We start from the raw sequence: 15895 nt of genomic DNA on the forward strand, positions 1-15895 counted from the left end.
TTTTAATTGCCTCTTCGAAATGAATAGGATCATCAACATGACAATATAACGAAAACAAGGAATTCATTCCTTCATCATATATGTCACTTAGATTTCTAAATTTCTTACCTCTTTCACTTGGTGTGCAAGTGCTTGATGATGCACTTGAGTTTCCTCCTTGTGGTGTGCTTGGAGAAGCACTCTCATTTATCCTCAATGGTGTCCCTTGCTGTCCTTGTGTTGGCGCTGCTGTTTGGGGATGCATTTCAGCCACCTCCTCTTCATCTTCATCATGAGACAAACAGTTCTTGACATTCACTGTTTTCTCTATGCTTCCATCCCAAGCTTCCTCTTCAATGAATTGAACATCTCTGCTGACAAAAAACTTCTTGGTAGATGGGATATATAACCTGTAGGCTTTGGATTCCTCACTGTATCCAATGAATAGACATTTCTCCCCTTTGTTGTCCAACTTCCTCCTTAGCTGATCTGGTATGTGTGCATAGGCCACACATCCAAAAACTCTCAAGTGGGTGACACCTTGCTTTCTCCCACTCCATGCTTCTTCTGGCACCTTGTTCATCACTGCTTTTGTAGAAAACTTGTTCAAAATATAAACTGCACAATTTACAGCTTCAGCCCAATAATCATTTGGCAAATGCTTTGCCTTCAACATGCTCCTTGCCATATCCATGATGGTCCTGTTCTTCCTTTCAGCAACTCCATTTTGTTGCGGGGTGTACCTTGCTGTAAATTGTTTGTGAATTCCATTTTCTCTACAAAATCTTAGGAATTCCTTGGAGATATACTCACCTCCTCTATCAGTTCTTAGAACTTTAATGTGCAGCCCGCTTTGGTTTTCCACAAATGCCTTGAAATTTTGGAATTTCTCAAACACTTCACTTTTGTTTTTAAGGAAATATATCCAAGTCTTTCTTGTAAAGTCATCAATGAATGTTAGGAAATATTGGCTGCCTGCTAATGATGGATTTTGCATTGGTCCACATAAGTCTGAGTGGATGATCTCTAAGGGTACCTTTGCCCTTATGCTCTTCCCTGATGGAAAACTTTCTCTATGTTGTTTCCCCAAAATGCAACCTTCACAAAGGCTGTCCGGTTTCTCTATCAATGGTAATCCTCTTACCATTCCTTTTCTGCTTAACAAGTTTAGACCTCCAAAATTGAGATGACCAAATCTCAAGTGCCACAACCAATTTTCATCCTTTGGCACGCTTTGGAAAGCCTCTTGGGTAACTGCTGCAATTACATTTTTGTTTTTCAAATCTGCCCTGATTCTAAGAGGGAACATCCTGTTCCTCGTCATTTTTACTTCAGCAATGCATCGTTTGCTGGGTGCTATATCCATGATGGTGCATACATCATTTTTGAAGAAAACATTGTACCCCTTATGGACAAGCTGTCCAATACTCAAGAGGTTACATCTCATTCCAGGGACATAGTAGACATCTGCTATGGTTTTCTTTTCTCCTTTCTTTGTAAATATTTTTACCTCTCCTTTTCCCATAACAGAGATTTTACTATCAGTTCCTAGTGTGACTTCTGATTTCACATTTTTATCTAGGGCAGAAAAGAAGGCTATGTTTCCGGTCATATGGTTGCTGCAACCTGAGTCTAAAAACCAAATGTCCTCACTATTTGTTTCAGCGATGTTACAGGCTAACAACACATTATTTTGACTGTTGTTTTCTCTTGTAACATTTGCATTTTGTCTACTGTTCATATCATGCTGTTTCTTTCTACAATCACTTGCATAATGTCCATACTTTTTGCAATAATAGCATTGAACATTAGATTTATCATACCTTTGTCCTTGAGCATGATACTGTTCTCTTTGTTGGTTGCTGCCTTGGCTTTGGTTCTGATTTGGATTGCTGCCTCTTCCTTGAGCATTTGCTGGACTGTTCCTTCCACCTTTGTTCTGGCTTCTGCCTCTTCCTCTCTTGTTTCCTCTGCCTTGACCTCTTCCTCTTCCAAAAGACATCTGGGTCTTGAAGGCTTGCTCTAGAGATGAGTTTTCATTCCTACTCAACCTCTGCTCATGTGTTATCAGTGATGCATGAAGCTCATCAACTGAAAATTTTGAGAGATCCTTTGTCTCTTCAATGGTGATGACAATTGCATCAAACTTTGAGGGTAAGACCCTCAATATTTTCTCCACAATCCTCCTATCTTCAAGGGTTTCTCCATGAGTCCTTATCTGTGTGACCAAACCAATTACATGTGTGAAGAATGAGTCAATGTTGTCTGACTCCTTCATGCACAGATTCTCAAAATCCTTCCTCAACAATTGTAGTTTTGCTGTCTTCACTTTCTCCATGTCTTGATAGGCTGTCTTGAGGGTTTGCCATGCTTCATTGGATGTCTTAGCTGCTGCTAACCTTGGAAACACGCTTCCATGCACTGCTTGATACAAGAAGAAAAGGGCTTTTGAATCCTTCTTCTTGCAGCTCTTCAGCAGATCCTTCTCTCCTTGAGTTAATGCATTAAACTCATTTTCATCTGCTGGTTGTTCAAAACCTTCCTCAACTATTTCCCATAAGTCTTGGGAAGCAAACAAGGCTTTCATTGTTATTGCCCAATAGTCATAGTTCTTACCATCAAATAATGGGAGTTGCATACCCATGCTATCACTGGTGCTTGTGCCAGCCATTCTTGCAGCCTCAACTATGCTTCAATTTCTTGACTGTTTTTTTTTTTTAAATAACTGACTGCTTCTTCAGCAACACATAAAAAAAACTTTGTGAAATACCTGAGTATTTTCTTGACTGAGCCTTCACTCTGCTTGAGAAGTTTTACTGCTGCAACAAACTCCTCCCTTCAGCTTCTTGAACAACTTCAAAGAGCCTAAGTCTGCTCTGATACCACTGTTGGGTATTTTTGATGGGAAAATCCCAAAAACAAACAAAACTAAACACAGAGGCAGTGCTCTGTTTCCTTCACTCCAGGATCTTTTTATGCACAGGGAAGCTTTAAAAAAAATTACTGAGGAACAGAGTATTTCACCACCATAAAAACATTTATATTCATTAAAATATATGCCTGATACATATTCATCCTCTTTGATGAGAGGGATTGACCACAAAAATACATTCAACAAAAAACATTTAATCTGTCTCCACATGAGAATTTACTGTGCTGGGTAAAATTCTCATTTACATTCACTGCTGTGAAAACATATTACTTACTGGTGTAAAACCTTCTTTTACATACTGCTGTAAAAACAAAATTTACAGCCCTCTCTTTTCTTCATGCACTGCTGTGCAAATTCTCTCTATTCTCTTTAGCTGCCTCCGAGCTCTCACATATTACAAAAAATCAACAAGAACAAAAAAAATACGAGCTCCTTCTTCTTTTTGGATATTACATTGCGTAAAAACAAAAATTAACACAAAGTCCATGTTTTTCTTTAAATGCACCATACCTATCTTTAAGTTCTCCATACGTTCGTGCATAAAAGAAATATTAAAAACAAAATATTTACCAACCATCCTACGAACACATTTAATTTCATTAAATTACTTTAACGGCGGTCAACCCAAAAACTTTTACTCCACTCAATGTTTTAATTCGATGTTGGTTTGTATGCAGCTTCAATCGATCAACGGTGGAGGTTGATGAAGTAAATCGGACGGTGGAGGAGAATATCGGAAGGCATTACATAACTGAACATTACGTCCCGATATGTCAGAGATGATGACGTATGGGGAGAGCCACGCGTCTGCACCATATGTATCGGAGTAAAAAATACGGAAACTGCCTTTTCGCAAAAGCGGTCCGATATCCCTCAAAGTGGTTTATGGTTTTGCTGAGCGGTTTTTGGGATGTACGGCTCCGCAGTTGGAATTATGACTTCAACAACAGTGTTGTAGCATATTGGCATTCTGTAGACTCTGCCCGAAATTGTTGAACTTATGTTAATGGTAGATTTTGAAAATATTCCAGAATCTACAAGAAAAAGACAAACAATTTAACTTTATCGTGAAAATCAAAATCTACACTGGAGAAAAAGATGTCTATCCCAAAGGCCTTCTATGGAGCCAACAGCGGTTACCAGAGTTACAAGAAGAGCTACGAAGCTCAATGTTTGCAGAAGGTTCCACTTGAGTGTCCATCGTTGCACTTTTTTCTGTACAATGTACATCTCCACGGGAAAGTACACCACCAATGGCCAGAAGTTCAGAGCACCCAAAATTCCCACCACGTCATTGAATAATGGAAATAAAATGGCAATGCCAGTAGTTGACACCACAAATGCAGTTCTCCAACCCAGCTTGAGTAGATTGACATGGTAGAACCCCAAAAAAGGAACGCGTATGCCCATTCTCTTACTGATTAGCACACTGTCTGCCCATTTCTGAGAAATCCAACCTTCAATGAAATTGAAAATCGGTTGACACATCACCTGCGAGAGCTTCAGATATTAGGGCAATAGATTTATATGGGTGGCAGGAATGAATAGAGTTTCAGTCAAGCAGAGCTGAGAGAAATTGCGAGAAAATTCTTACTTGGTATGCTCCCACGAGGTGAACCACAATGGATGCATTGGCAAAGTCAATAAGCCAGTATGGCTCGTAGAATCCAAACCCTGTTAATAGGTTACCAGGTGCATTTTCCCCAAATGCTGCATAGCCCAGAAAACCACATAGCATATAGAATGATGCTGTTATCACTATAGAAATCAATGTTGCTTTTTTCATAGTTCTGTTTTCTGCAGGTGGAGACTTCAAAGTATCCTGTACAGTGATTCATTGGAGGGGGGCACAGAGTTATACTTGAAGCTTACTGCTTTCCAAAGGATTCGAATATAGAAATCATTTGAAGACTTTTTTTAAAGGAATAATTATATAACAATTATTTGGTGTCAATTTTTCGAACCGATTATTGGGATTCATCATAAATAAATATGATGATGAATCCAAAAAAAAGTTTTCAACCATTATTTACGAATCACAGAAGTTTGATTTCACAAAAAATTTCAAATAAAAGTTAACTTTGAGGCAAACCTGGATTTCAAGAACAAGTGGAGAAAATGGAAATGCAAATGCAATGTCACCAAGAGCTGGTAAGATCTTCCAAACTTTCTGGGCTCGAGTAAGGGAGATGGTTGTAGAGATTCCACCCAGTGTTCCCTGGATTTTTCCATTTTCTACAGGTTTTGGAACATTTGTCAACATGTTAGGGATGACATAAAACAAATGTAATATACAAAGTCAATAAAACCAGGATTATGCAGGAGAATAATTTCATAGCTGCTGTAAGAAACCAAGAGGGCTAATGATTGTATATAATGGACTAGAGTAAGGTAAAACAATACCAATTACTTTGGCAAGGCCCAGACCGATTCCTAATGTTGCATATGTAAATGACATTATCGCTGCAACTATTGAAAGGCCCCAGAGTTTATGAAAGTTTGGTATTTGACACAAGATGACTTGCATAACTCCATAGATGACCATAGAGGTAAGATCTGGGAAATGGCATGGAGAGTCATGTCCATTTTTGTGGTAACAATTCGATCGGCTGATTGCTCTGCAATGTAATTCACAATTTCACACCTAATAAGATTTTCAACCCTTTCAACCCTTTTATATATAACATAGACTAATAACATCATAAACTTGAAATTTCATTAGACAAGTTTTTTATATTTGCTGTTTAAAATGAGTTTTTAATGATATATATAAATGCAGTACCCTGAAAAAAAAATATTTGAGCAGAAAAATTATGGAGTTCACAACTCATTTGTGATCTTAACAAATTCCTATAAAACTTCATATAAATTAGAAAAAAAACTATTGAAACACTCTTACTGTAATATTTCTTTTAAAAAATCACCAAATCCCTAAAAAAAATTCACCATCCTAGCGAAATCATAACCTCATTACCTCATTAGACAAAGCCGAAATTATTGTCATGGAAACTAACCTGATGCTGACCGAAGTAGTGATGGTGTACGCAACGCATATTCCATACAGTAACAAATACTGAACTAATGCACACAGCCAGGCTTTTCTTTCACCTGTGTAGCATTACGGGCAAAATAAGTCCACCTGTGTAAAAAATTCACTCTCGAAATAGATAGTATATAGAAAGAAAGTAACAATAGATCTAATCATGAGGAGATATAGCACCAAGATTGACTCGTACGGCTCCCCTGTAAGAAGTGTTTCTGTGAGGCCCAGAGACTGGATCTGGGAACCTGTAACAATCCACCAGCAAGAAAGTGGAATACACTGTTATAAGAGCAAAGATGATCATGAGTACAGGCCCCGCAAACCATCCCAACTGCGCGACAGCCCATGACAAGGATAACACTCCCGCCCCTATCACTGATGTAATTATATAAGCCACAGCCGTCCATAGGGTCCCTGTTTACCCAAATTTCATATACAAACTTCAAAATCCAATATAATTTTTATAGCAACCATAGCATATGAAAACAATGTAGTTGAATATACAGAATTCCTAGCACATGGTCTAAAAACATTGAAGAGAAATGCAGTGGAAAAGGAATTAAGGGATGCTTGAATACCTGTTCTGGTTGTTTCCACTCCATCGTCGTGTTCACAGGCATTGGAAAGTGAATAATGGTGTTTGTTCTTATCATTCATGGAAGTCATCCTCCACCACGGTGTAAGCCCTCACTCTTTTTCTGCAAATAAATATATAAACAAACACATTGTTGAATAATTTTTGCTGTGTTTTTTTTTTCCTTTCCTCTTAATACTTATAAACTGGCCACTCTGATATGAAGCTTAATTTTGATGAACCTGATATTTATAAATGGGTCACTCTGATATGAAGCTTAATCGTGATGAACCCAAATGTATTCTTATAAAAATCAAATAAAGTGAGAATCGATCACCGAAAGTGGAAAAAAAACGTGCTCTTTAAACGTTAGAAATCTATCCACTATAGCAATTATTCGTGGGCCGTGGCATAATAAAGTTCTTGATCACAAAAATTCCAGTTAATACCCACGGGTTCAGAGTGTAAGTCTCAAAACTTGCTCTTACATGTGGTACACCACAGTGATTGTGGAATCTTCTGACATTAATACCCACGGAAAATGTAGAACATATATTTAATCTATGCAATCACATCTTATTGGTTGTATAACGTGTTGACATTACTTTTTCGTCGCTTAGTTTAGAACTCACAGATTAGTTTTGAAAATAATAGAGATAATGATAACAAAATCAGTAGATTTTTTAAATTTAGGTTACAGTGGTTAATGTTCAGGATTTTGGGTTCAAACTATTTCTACTGTCAAAAAAATGATTCACATGATAATAGCTACTCAAATCTATTTCTACTATTAAAAAATAATTCAAACACGCGTTCTGATTTCCAATCATCTTAAACTTGAATTAGAAACTACTCTTAAAAAAAGAGTGTTTTACAAAACTGACCCGAGCGGGAGATTATGCCCCCTTGGTTCGACGTTCAGCCCTGTGACCAGAACAAACCCCGATGAAACCGCTCGGCCTACATTTATTAAAGCTACATAACAAGATGCACATTGCTTATAGGGCACGCTATAATGAATAAAGGGACAAAATGAACTTTTAACATTAGAATTTGACTCTACAAATTTAAATAGATTGATTTTTAATTTAAAATATGTATTTAAAGGTATAGATTGATTTTTAATTTAAAATATGTATTTAAAGGTATAATAAAATTGTTCTAGAATATTATGGAATATTAAAATTTTTAAATTAAATAAGCATATTGAAGAAATAGACAAATTGGACTTTTAATATTAGAATTTGATTATACAAATTTAAATATACAGTTTTTTAATTTAAAATGTGTATTTAAATGTATAATCAAATTATTCTAAAATATTATGTCATATTTAAATTTTTTAAATTAAATAAGCACACTATTTACTCTAAAATATTATGCAATATTTAAAATTTTTTAAATTAAATAAGCACATTGTTTACTTTAAAATATTATGCAATATTTGAATTTTTTAAATTAAATAAGCACATTGTTTATAAGGTAAGCTATAATAAATAAAATAGAAAAAATAGACTTTTAATATTAGAATTTGATATAAAATTGTGATTTCTTATTATTTAAAATATGTTTTTGAATATATAAATAAATTAAATTCCAAAGCACTATGAACTATTTGAACTTTATGTATTAAACAATTTATAATTTTTAAAAACTCTACCAAAAAAATTTAAGCCAAATTTCTATGGAAAAAATGTCATTTTATTTATTAATTAGACTACTCTAATTTTAATTCAACTCATACCAAGATATTTTAGATATCTAATGCCATTTTTATATTTATTAAATTTTAAAATATTTTGAATACTTAATTAATATTAAGATAATAGTTTGACTTTGCTCCTATTTATTCTATATTTAAGATATTGAAATATACATTTATATAAATCTAAATTTTATTTTTTAATACATAATTAAATGTTTCATATTTTTTTGTTATGAGCAAAGTACTTTTCAAGAATTCAAAATTATGTAATAATATATTAATATAAGTTTATTAAATTTAGAATATATATTTATGGGAGGTTTTGTGTAGGATTCAACATTTGCAAAGGCTTGTCTGACAAAATAAACTTGAAAGTAGGTGATCTCCACTAGATCCACTTTCTAGACTATGAGAACATTGCTTTTGGTTGAACAGTGCTTTTGGTTGTCAACTTTGCTATCAAACAAGTCTAGACTATGAGAACAATGCTTTTGGTTGAACACTGCTTTTGGTTTTGGTTGTCAAACAAGATATTTACAGAATTTTTGTGCTCAAAAGCCAATAAGATGGAAAACTAAATCTTAGGCTTGGAAATCATGCAGCCCAACCCCTTTCGAGGAAGAGAGGAAGAGGACTTCTCTTCTTCTTGTGAGTAGCAAAGAGAACAAGAAATAAACAATAACACTGTTTTATTGGAAGCAACCTCACTCCTATAAGGGAGCATCAACAACTTGTGAGGACAATCTTCAGCTAGCCTTGGTTACTCCTCCATTGAATGGATGGGTGAAAGTAGCCAAAATAAAAAAAGGAAGGAAAAGCATATTTGGAAACCTGCCCCAAGCTGGGTGATACTCTTGTTTTTGTTACTTTGTTTTCTCTTAGCTTAGTGAGGTTGAGAAATACGTTTACTCTTAGCTTAGTGAGGTTGAGAAATACGATCTCAATGTATGCTCATTTTTATTAATGAAAATCCTTTGCACCATTTTACAAAAAAAAAATATTAAATTTAAGTGGAAAAAATAATAATAATTTATTTTTCTATTTAAAACAAATTCAATTAACATATTAACTAACGAGTCTAAAAACAATGAAAATGTGAATTGTTATCCTCACATGATGTAATCACTTTGAAGTTAGAAAAGTTGGGTTCAAAAACTCATATATATTTTCCACATATATTTTCAATAGTTCATCTTCATGGATTCACTCTTTCACAATAATGGATATTTAGGCATAATTTTGAAAAATTCAGTAGAAAATCTGGGTTACAACTATCAAGTTTCAAAATTTTGGGAACCACAAGAGTTTTTGATGGTGTTAATCCATTTCCACTATCAAAAAAATGATTCAAAAGTTCATAAGATAAATTTTTTGAAAAAAAAAATGTCTAAAATCGAACAAGAATTTGTCATTTAAATAAAATTGCAATCTCCATAAACAACATCATTGATTTTAATTAATATTATATTTTAATATAATTAGAGGAATCAACCATTAATCCAACTTACTTCTTTTCGAACATAATATTTCATTTTCAAAGCTATTGCCCATTAAACGGCCTCTGACAACTATATGAATTTTAATTATTTATACCATTATGAATAATAATATGAATAAAAAAAAATATTTACGTTGAAATTAGACTTTAAGGCGTGATATATCATGGACGTAATCAACTTTATGAATAAAATGTAACACAACAAAAATTGGTGTTCTTAAAGCTTCCAAGTGCCTTTTTCGTTTATTAATGAGTTAATAAGCAATTGAGTACCACTGTTTATTCGATTATGTGTTAAACGGTGAGAATTGATGCTTCTTTTATGGGACATGGGATTTGTGCATTATTGACCAGTCAGGGTGTTGTTATTGGACTGGTGCAATATGGTTCATGATTTTGTTTTACTGGATATAGTGTGGAGAAAATGGATTGCTTTTAAATTTATAGTGGGTTGTTATTTGATGGGACAATGAGGAAGTGATTAGCTTTTAGATTTTTATTTTATGGTTGTGATGATAGAAAAGTGAAAGTGGATATCTTGGTAGGTTTCACTACGGCTTTTATCAAAATAATTCATAGCTTTTATCATTTCCTCTTAGTCAAAGAGATGAGGTTTCATTATAACTTTATTTATATATATATATATATTAAAATTACATTATTTTGTTTTGAGTAATATATTAGTGAATATTAGAAATTATTTATTTAATCATAATGAATATATAATAAATAAGAAGATGTAAATAAAATAATAAAAGTGATTTTTTTTTAAATTTTTACTTATAAATCTAATTATATTAAAAAAAATTATTTAGTAATTTGTTTTTATTTGATTATTTATTTTTATAACTTTATCTAGGTAAAAAGGAAATTACATTGAGAAATATAGAGTACTATTATGTAAAAGGAAACTATATTGAGAAATATAGAGTATTATTAATTTTTATGAAAATAATTTAGATCAATAGTATTAGTTCAAAGTTTTGAGGTTACTAATACTTCTTTGGATCAAAGCATTCTTTAAAAAAAACTTTTATAAGCAGGTTCTGTTAATCATCTCTTTACATATTGTGACATTGCTAAACTAAATATATCACTTAATACATGATCAAAACTCTAGTGTAACATGACAACTAGTGTGGAGGATCATTGTGCATCTATTGATCACCTTCCTCTTACAAGGAGAAGGTGATGTTGGTTAATACCTTGGCTAGAATGGTTAGTTTACAATCAATGCAATTAATTTTATGCTCCAGTTGTCTAGTTTACATTATGATTTCTTATAGGATGTTAGCTTTGTATGTGAGTATGTGTAACAGCCCCGGGTTAAAAGTTCATGTAATAAAAGTTAATAAAGGAAAAAGAATAATACCAAGGGCATGGGGCACGTATTACAAGCTGAACGTTGGGCAAAACATCCTAGTGGGTGTCACTTTTAGTTTATTGTGGCTAAGGTACTTGACAAAGGCATTAGCAAAAGCAAAGAGGCATTAATTGGCATTTATTTATGAAAAAAAAGAAAATAGGAAAAAATGGAGATGAAGGGTCACATATTTGCATGAGAGGGAAATTGAAGGAAAATAGAGTAAAATGAAGAAAATAGAGGCCTCAATAATAGAAAGGATTATGAGGATCAGTTCACATCTTTTCGTCAGCTTTGGTTCTGGAATTCATTTTTAGAGAGAGAAGAGCACCAAGAGGAGAAAGTAAGCAAGGAAAGACAAGGAAAGAAAAGGACAAAAAAGGAAGGTTAGATCAGGCAACTTCAATAGGAGGTTGCATGTGTGATTTCATAGTTGATTTGTGAATGCATGGTACATGCATTTGCGTATTTGATTCATTTGTTTTCATTGGCATGGGTTTTTCCTAGTTTGACAGTGGTTTCTACCTTGCTTTTCCATTTACTAGATAACCATGGTGTGACAAGATTCTTTTCTGGTTGAGCTTTGGATTGTTGGAAGGATTTGGAACCAGGTGAGGTGGTCTCAAGAAAATTCCCAAAGATTGGGGGTGGAGGTGGTTTAGTCTCTGGGAAGCCCTCGATAGGTGGGTGGAGACAAGAAAATTCCTCAAGGTAATGATGAAGAAAATTTGAGGCATCTAAGTTTGTTTTGGGCTTGTGATCACTTGACTGCTTTTGACAAGATCACAGTAGTTTGAGGGAGGAGGTAGTTTAATCTCACGGAATCCTTGCTTGTTTATGTCTTGAGATCCCACATTCATGCTTATAATATGACATGGGGTGACTGGCTGAAAAAAATATTTGGTTCAGCCCAATCTATGGTTGGGTGCTACGTGGAAGTCCCTAACTTGGTTGGATTTTGCATCAGTTAATAAGAACTGTTTTCCTATTGTAATCTATGAGAACTTGTACTTGTTATTATGTTGATTTGATGGTTGTTTTTTCATGGTTTATAATCTTCTTATATGCTAGTTATAAGCATAGATTTGTAATGTGCTCTAGTTATGACTTGTTCAGGGTTTGATAAATATTTTATGGTTAATGCATGCATGGGCTAACAAGTGATATTGCATCTATTATGAGAGGGCATTAGACCTTCTTGGTGATTCGTAGATAATTTTTAGAATCCTATGATCTTATATGCATTCATGACCTATAGTTTGAATGTTCACCATATGTTTGACCAAATGAGTGTCATGGTTAGGCCTAGTTAAGCCAAGTTCTTGTTCAAGTTTTGTATGAATAACATTGTCATTCTCATTTATCATTCTTGAAAGTTTGTGGAAGTTCTAGGAAATGGTATGGAGGCTGGCCTAGAATTTTGGCTCAGATCTCGGGATCACACCCTCTGAACTGAGGATTTTAGGTTATAAATGCACTCTTACAAGCTTATCCATGGGGTTGGAGGGTCATAATCACACCCTTACATGATTGTGCATTTCATTATCGGCCCAAGTCATTGAAAAAATTATCCAACCCAGGGTTTGGTCACCTGGGGTGGTTCTTTGGCCCCTGAGTGTCTTGTAATCCTTGAGGGAAGTCGGTGACTTTTCAATTGTTGACCCACTTCCATAATTGAAGCTTGGAGGTCAAGTCATGTCATAATAACTCTTTGTATCATGTTTACCCTAGCAGGTTGTTAGGCGTAGCCTAAATTGGTCCAGTTTTGGTCAAAGACTCAACATTTTGATGAGTGAAGCATGCAGAGTCCACAAAGTTATATTTACTACGTGATGTTTAAGGGTTTTGGGGTGGGTCAAAGCCCCTTAGTTTGTAACATACATAGGGTGTTAGTGCATTGTTTTATTAGATTCATGGTATGTGGACGATGGTCTTGTAGTAATGAAGTCTATACAAGGAGATGGAATATTTTTTCGAGTAACAAGAGAAGTGATAAATGAATCATTTATATCTTCTGTCTTTAGCGTGTATTTTGGTCCTTAAGGGAAGGCTCTGCAGCTGAGTGTGCAGAGGCTTGGAAGACTCTATTGCTAAGTGCACAGACCACCTGCAGCTGGGTGTACAAGTCAAAGAAGTTGTATGTAGTGAAGATCTATCTTAGTAAAGAATAAGAAGAATTAGTTAAGTCTTGTGTATCTATGTTGATTATTTGTGTTTATGCATACTGTTATGCATGCTTTTTACTAAAAATGTGAAAGAATACTTGTTATACTATTCTATGATATGTTTATGCAATAATTACTAATCTGTGAAGTAAAGCATTAGCGCGAAGTCTTTTATGTATGTGAAGTTGTAGATAAGTATAAAACATAAGTAAACACACGGGTAACACAACACTCATATCCATTTGGCTGCATAAACCTAGTTCTATAACCTCCCATAACCGCTTCGGGTGAGACTGCGATCTGCTTGTAGGTTGTTGCCGAAAGGCCCAATGGTTGAGGGTTTTGTTGGTGCGGAATACACTTTGAACCTAGGTCTAGCCCCTTGTCATTGGTCATCGAGATGGCCCAGAAGCTCATTAATGGTTTTCCTACCACTAGAATTGCCAAGAGTGGGCAACTAGAGGCTCATCTCGAACACATAAGACATATCTTGGAAAGATTTGATTATGTCACTATTGGTCATGTTCTCCAGGCTGGTACAAAAGTGGCAGACTGGTTGCTAACAGGAGAGCATCACATCAGTATCGTGATTTCGCCTATACTTGGCACGAAGTGCTCAGTGCGGCTAACTTATACCCTGAAAATTCTCAGCTGCTTTGGGGCCTCATAGAAAAACACTCTCCTCCCCCCAATGGAGGTGATTGGATGGTGGTAAAAGTGGCACCAGAGCGGCCCTCAGGACCTGCTCTGGCTCCATGTGCTTCATAAATTCACACTCATGCAAACTCAATGCATTCAATACACAGGTACTTGGGAGGCTCCTACCATGTTTATAGTTGCAGGCTAGTCGTGAAGGAAGTTTAGTGTGGAAGCTTGGGAGACACGTTTTGGTAAGCTTGGGTTTGTATCCATGGTGTTTTCCCGAGGTTTTGACCTTGGATGAGAGGCATTTTGGGGGATCAAGGCCCTATGGTGTGGTCTGGGGTTCATGACTTTCTTTTCCCTTGGGACCCGAGGACACAAACATGCACAGAGTTGAGACACCACCAAGCTTTGGCCTATTGTTGGTTCGAGCAAAAGGAATTTGTCTCATCGGGCCTTCTTACCTACGTGTGGGATAAGGAGTGTGAGTCTCTTCATCTCTCTGTATGGTGGTTAGTCTGAACTTTGCCCATATGGTGGTGCTTGGGCAGAAATTAATGGGTTCTTAGTGGATTGAATTGTGCTTGGGGTGTTTGTAGTGAAAGAGGTGAAGGCCATCCGGTGTGGACCACAACTTGTTTGTCTTATTCATGTCAAAGGGTGATGAGCGGTGTGTGGGTTAAGGAGTTTGAGCCTCCCATTTCTGTATGCTTGTTTGCTTAGAACCTCACCCATTTGGTGGTGCTCAAGTGTGAATTTGTGGGATCCGTGTGGTTTTCCTCTAGAATTGTGTGGTGTAAAGCCAACCTCGATGTGACTAGGGCACATACAGTGTGCCTTTATAGGTTGAAGTGTGCTTAGGGTGGTTGCAGTAGAGGAGGGTGCAAGCCACCTGATTTGGTTAGTGACTTGTTTATCCCGACCTGATGTTTATAGAAATATTGCTCCATCTATATTATCCATGTTACGAGATCCTTGCCATCAAAATTCCTAATATCGATTTTTGGAGCATGGTCAGTCTTCAATCCAGCGTTAGAGTCTATTAAATCGTGATTAGCATTTCATTTTTTCTCATCATGAGTTTCCTTTACTACCCTTTTGCCATCAGTAAGCATTTCTTGTAGCAACTTTGTCAAATCTATCTTCAAATATTCCATGTTGCCTTTAAGTTTTTATTCTATCTTAGCTTCCATGCCATCCATATTAGCTTCCATTCCATCCATCTTAGCTTTCAAGCCTTTCTTTAAACCATCTATATTAGCTTTTGTTCCTTTTTGTGAGAGTGAAATGTGTAGCACTTGCTCTCGTAATTTTGATATATCATGTTGTATTTCTTCCTCTTCCTCATGAGTCATGCTAGAAATTTCAGGATGCTTACTACGTGTTTCAATTTTCTTTCTTCGAGGCATCATTTAATGATAATGATACTTCACTATGTCCTTTGAATTCCTTCAAACTAATTTTTTAAACTAAACTTATGCAAAATTTTAAAAAGATTACTCACCTTTTTTGGCTTTCTAGGAGCTCAATATTGAATCTGTTGTATCTTTCTAATTGTGGATCTTCTAGGTCTAAAATTCAGTCCTAAGGTATCCCTCTGGGTCCTTGTTCCAACCACGCAAGTTTGATCAAGATTGGATTCTCCAAGAAAGAGTTATGCAAAATCTCCCACAATGACCTGATTACGGGATTGTTCAGTATAGTGAACTTTTACAAATTTCCACGTGTCACGGTTTTGACCTTTGGACTTGAAACTAGTTCAAAGAAAACTAGAGTCCATCCTATTCCTATAACCTTTTACAAAATTTTAATCTAATACTTCGAGAGAAATTTATGGATATTTTCCCCAGGTCACCTGTTTGAGATATAATTCGGGAGCCTACAAAAACCTTAACTTCCTTGGATCATATCTCCTAAAATATAGTGAGACAAAATCTAAAATTCGCACCGACGGATCATCCCGATTTCAGCTCAAATGGGTTTTAATTTCAGAT

The 15895-nt window shown here is 35.4% G+C and overlaps 1 protein-coding gene across 4 annotated transcripts; it reads right to left on the reverse strand.

The window, feature by feature from the left end:
• Positions 1-3113: 3113 nt before the first annotated feature.
• Positions 3114-7524, reverse strand: LOC149170182 (amino acid permease 4-like). 4 transcript variants are annotated; one of them, XM_089427272.1, is made up of 8 exons: positions 6533-6809; positions 6132-6368; positions 5926-6019; positions 5315-5529; positions 5004-5146; positions 4506-4733; positions 4052-4402; positions 3114-3890 (listed from the first exon to the last, which is right to left on the reverse strand). In XM_089427272.1, the coding sequence occupies exons 1-8, from the start codon at positions 6618-6620 to the stop codon at positions 3852-3854; spliced, it is 1395 nt and encodes a 464-aa protein (XP_089283398.1). In that variant the 5' UTR covers positions 6621-6809; the 3' UTR covers positions 3114-3851. The 4 variants fall into 4 exon arrangements, with proteins under 4 accessions (XP_089283398.1, XP_089283399.1, XP_089283397.1 ...); XM_089427273.1 differs by having other exon boundaries at positions 3114-3945; XM_089427271.1 differs by lacking the exon at positions 3114-3890 and adding an exon at positions 7413-7524 and having other exon boundaries at positions 3954-4402; positions 6533-6652.
• Between the last annotated feature and the right edge of the window lie 8371 nt (positions 7525-15895).

Source organism: Pinus tabuliformis, chromosome 4_2, assembly GCF_031772625.1.
Source record: "Pinus tabuliformis cultivar Carrire ecotype Pingquan chromosome 4_2, CPIR1, whole genome shotgun sequence".
Taxonomy (NCBI): domain Eukaryota; kingdom Viridiplantae; phylum Streptophyta; class Pinopsida; order Pinales; family Pinaceae; genus Pinus; species Pinus tabuliformis.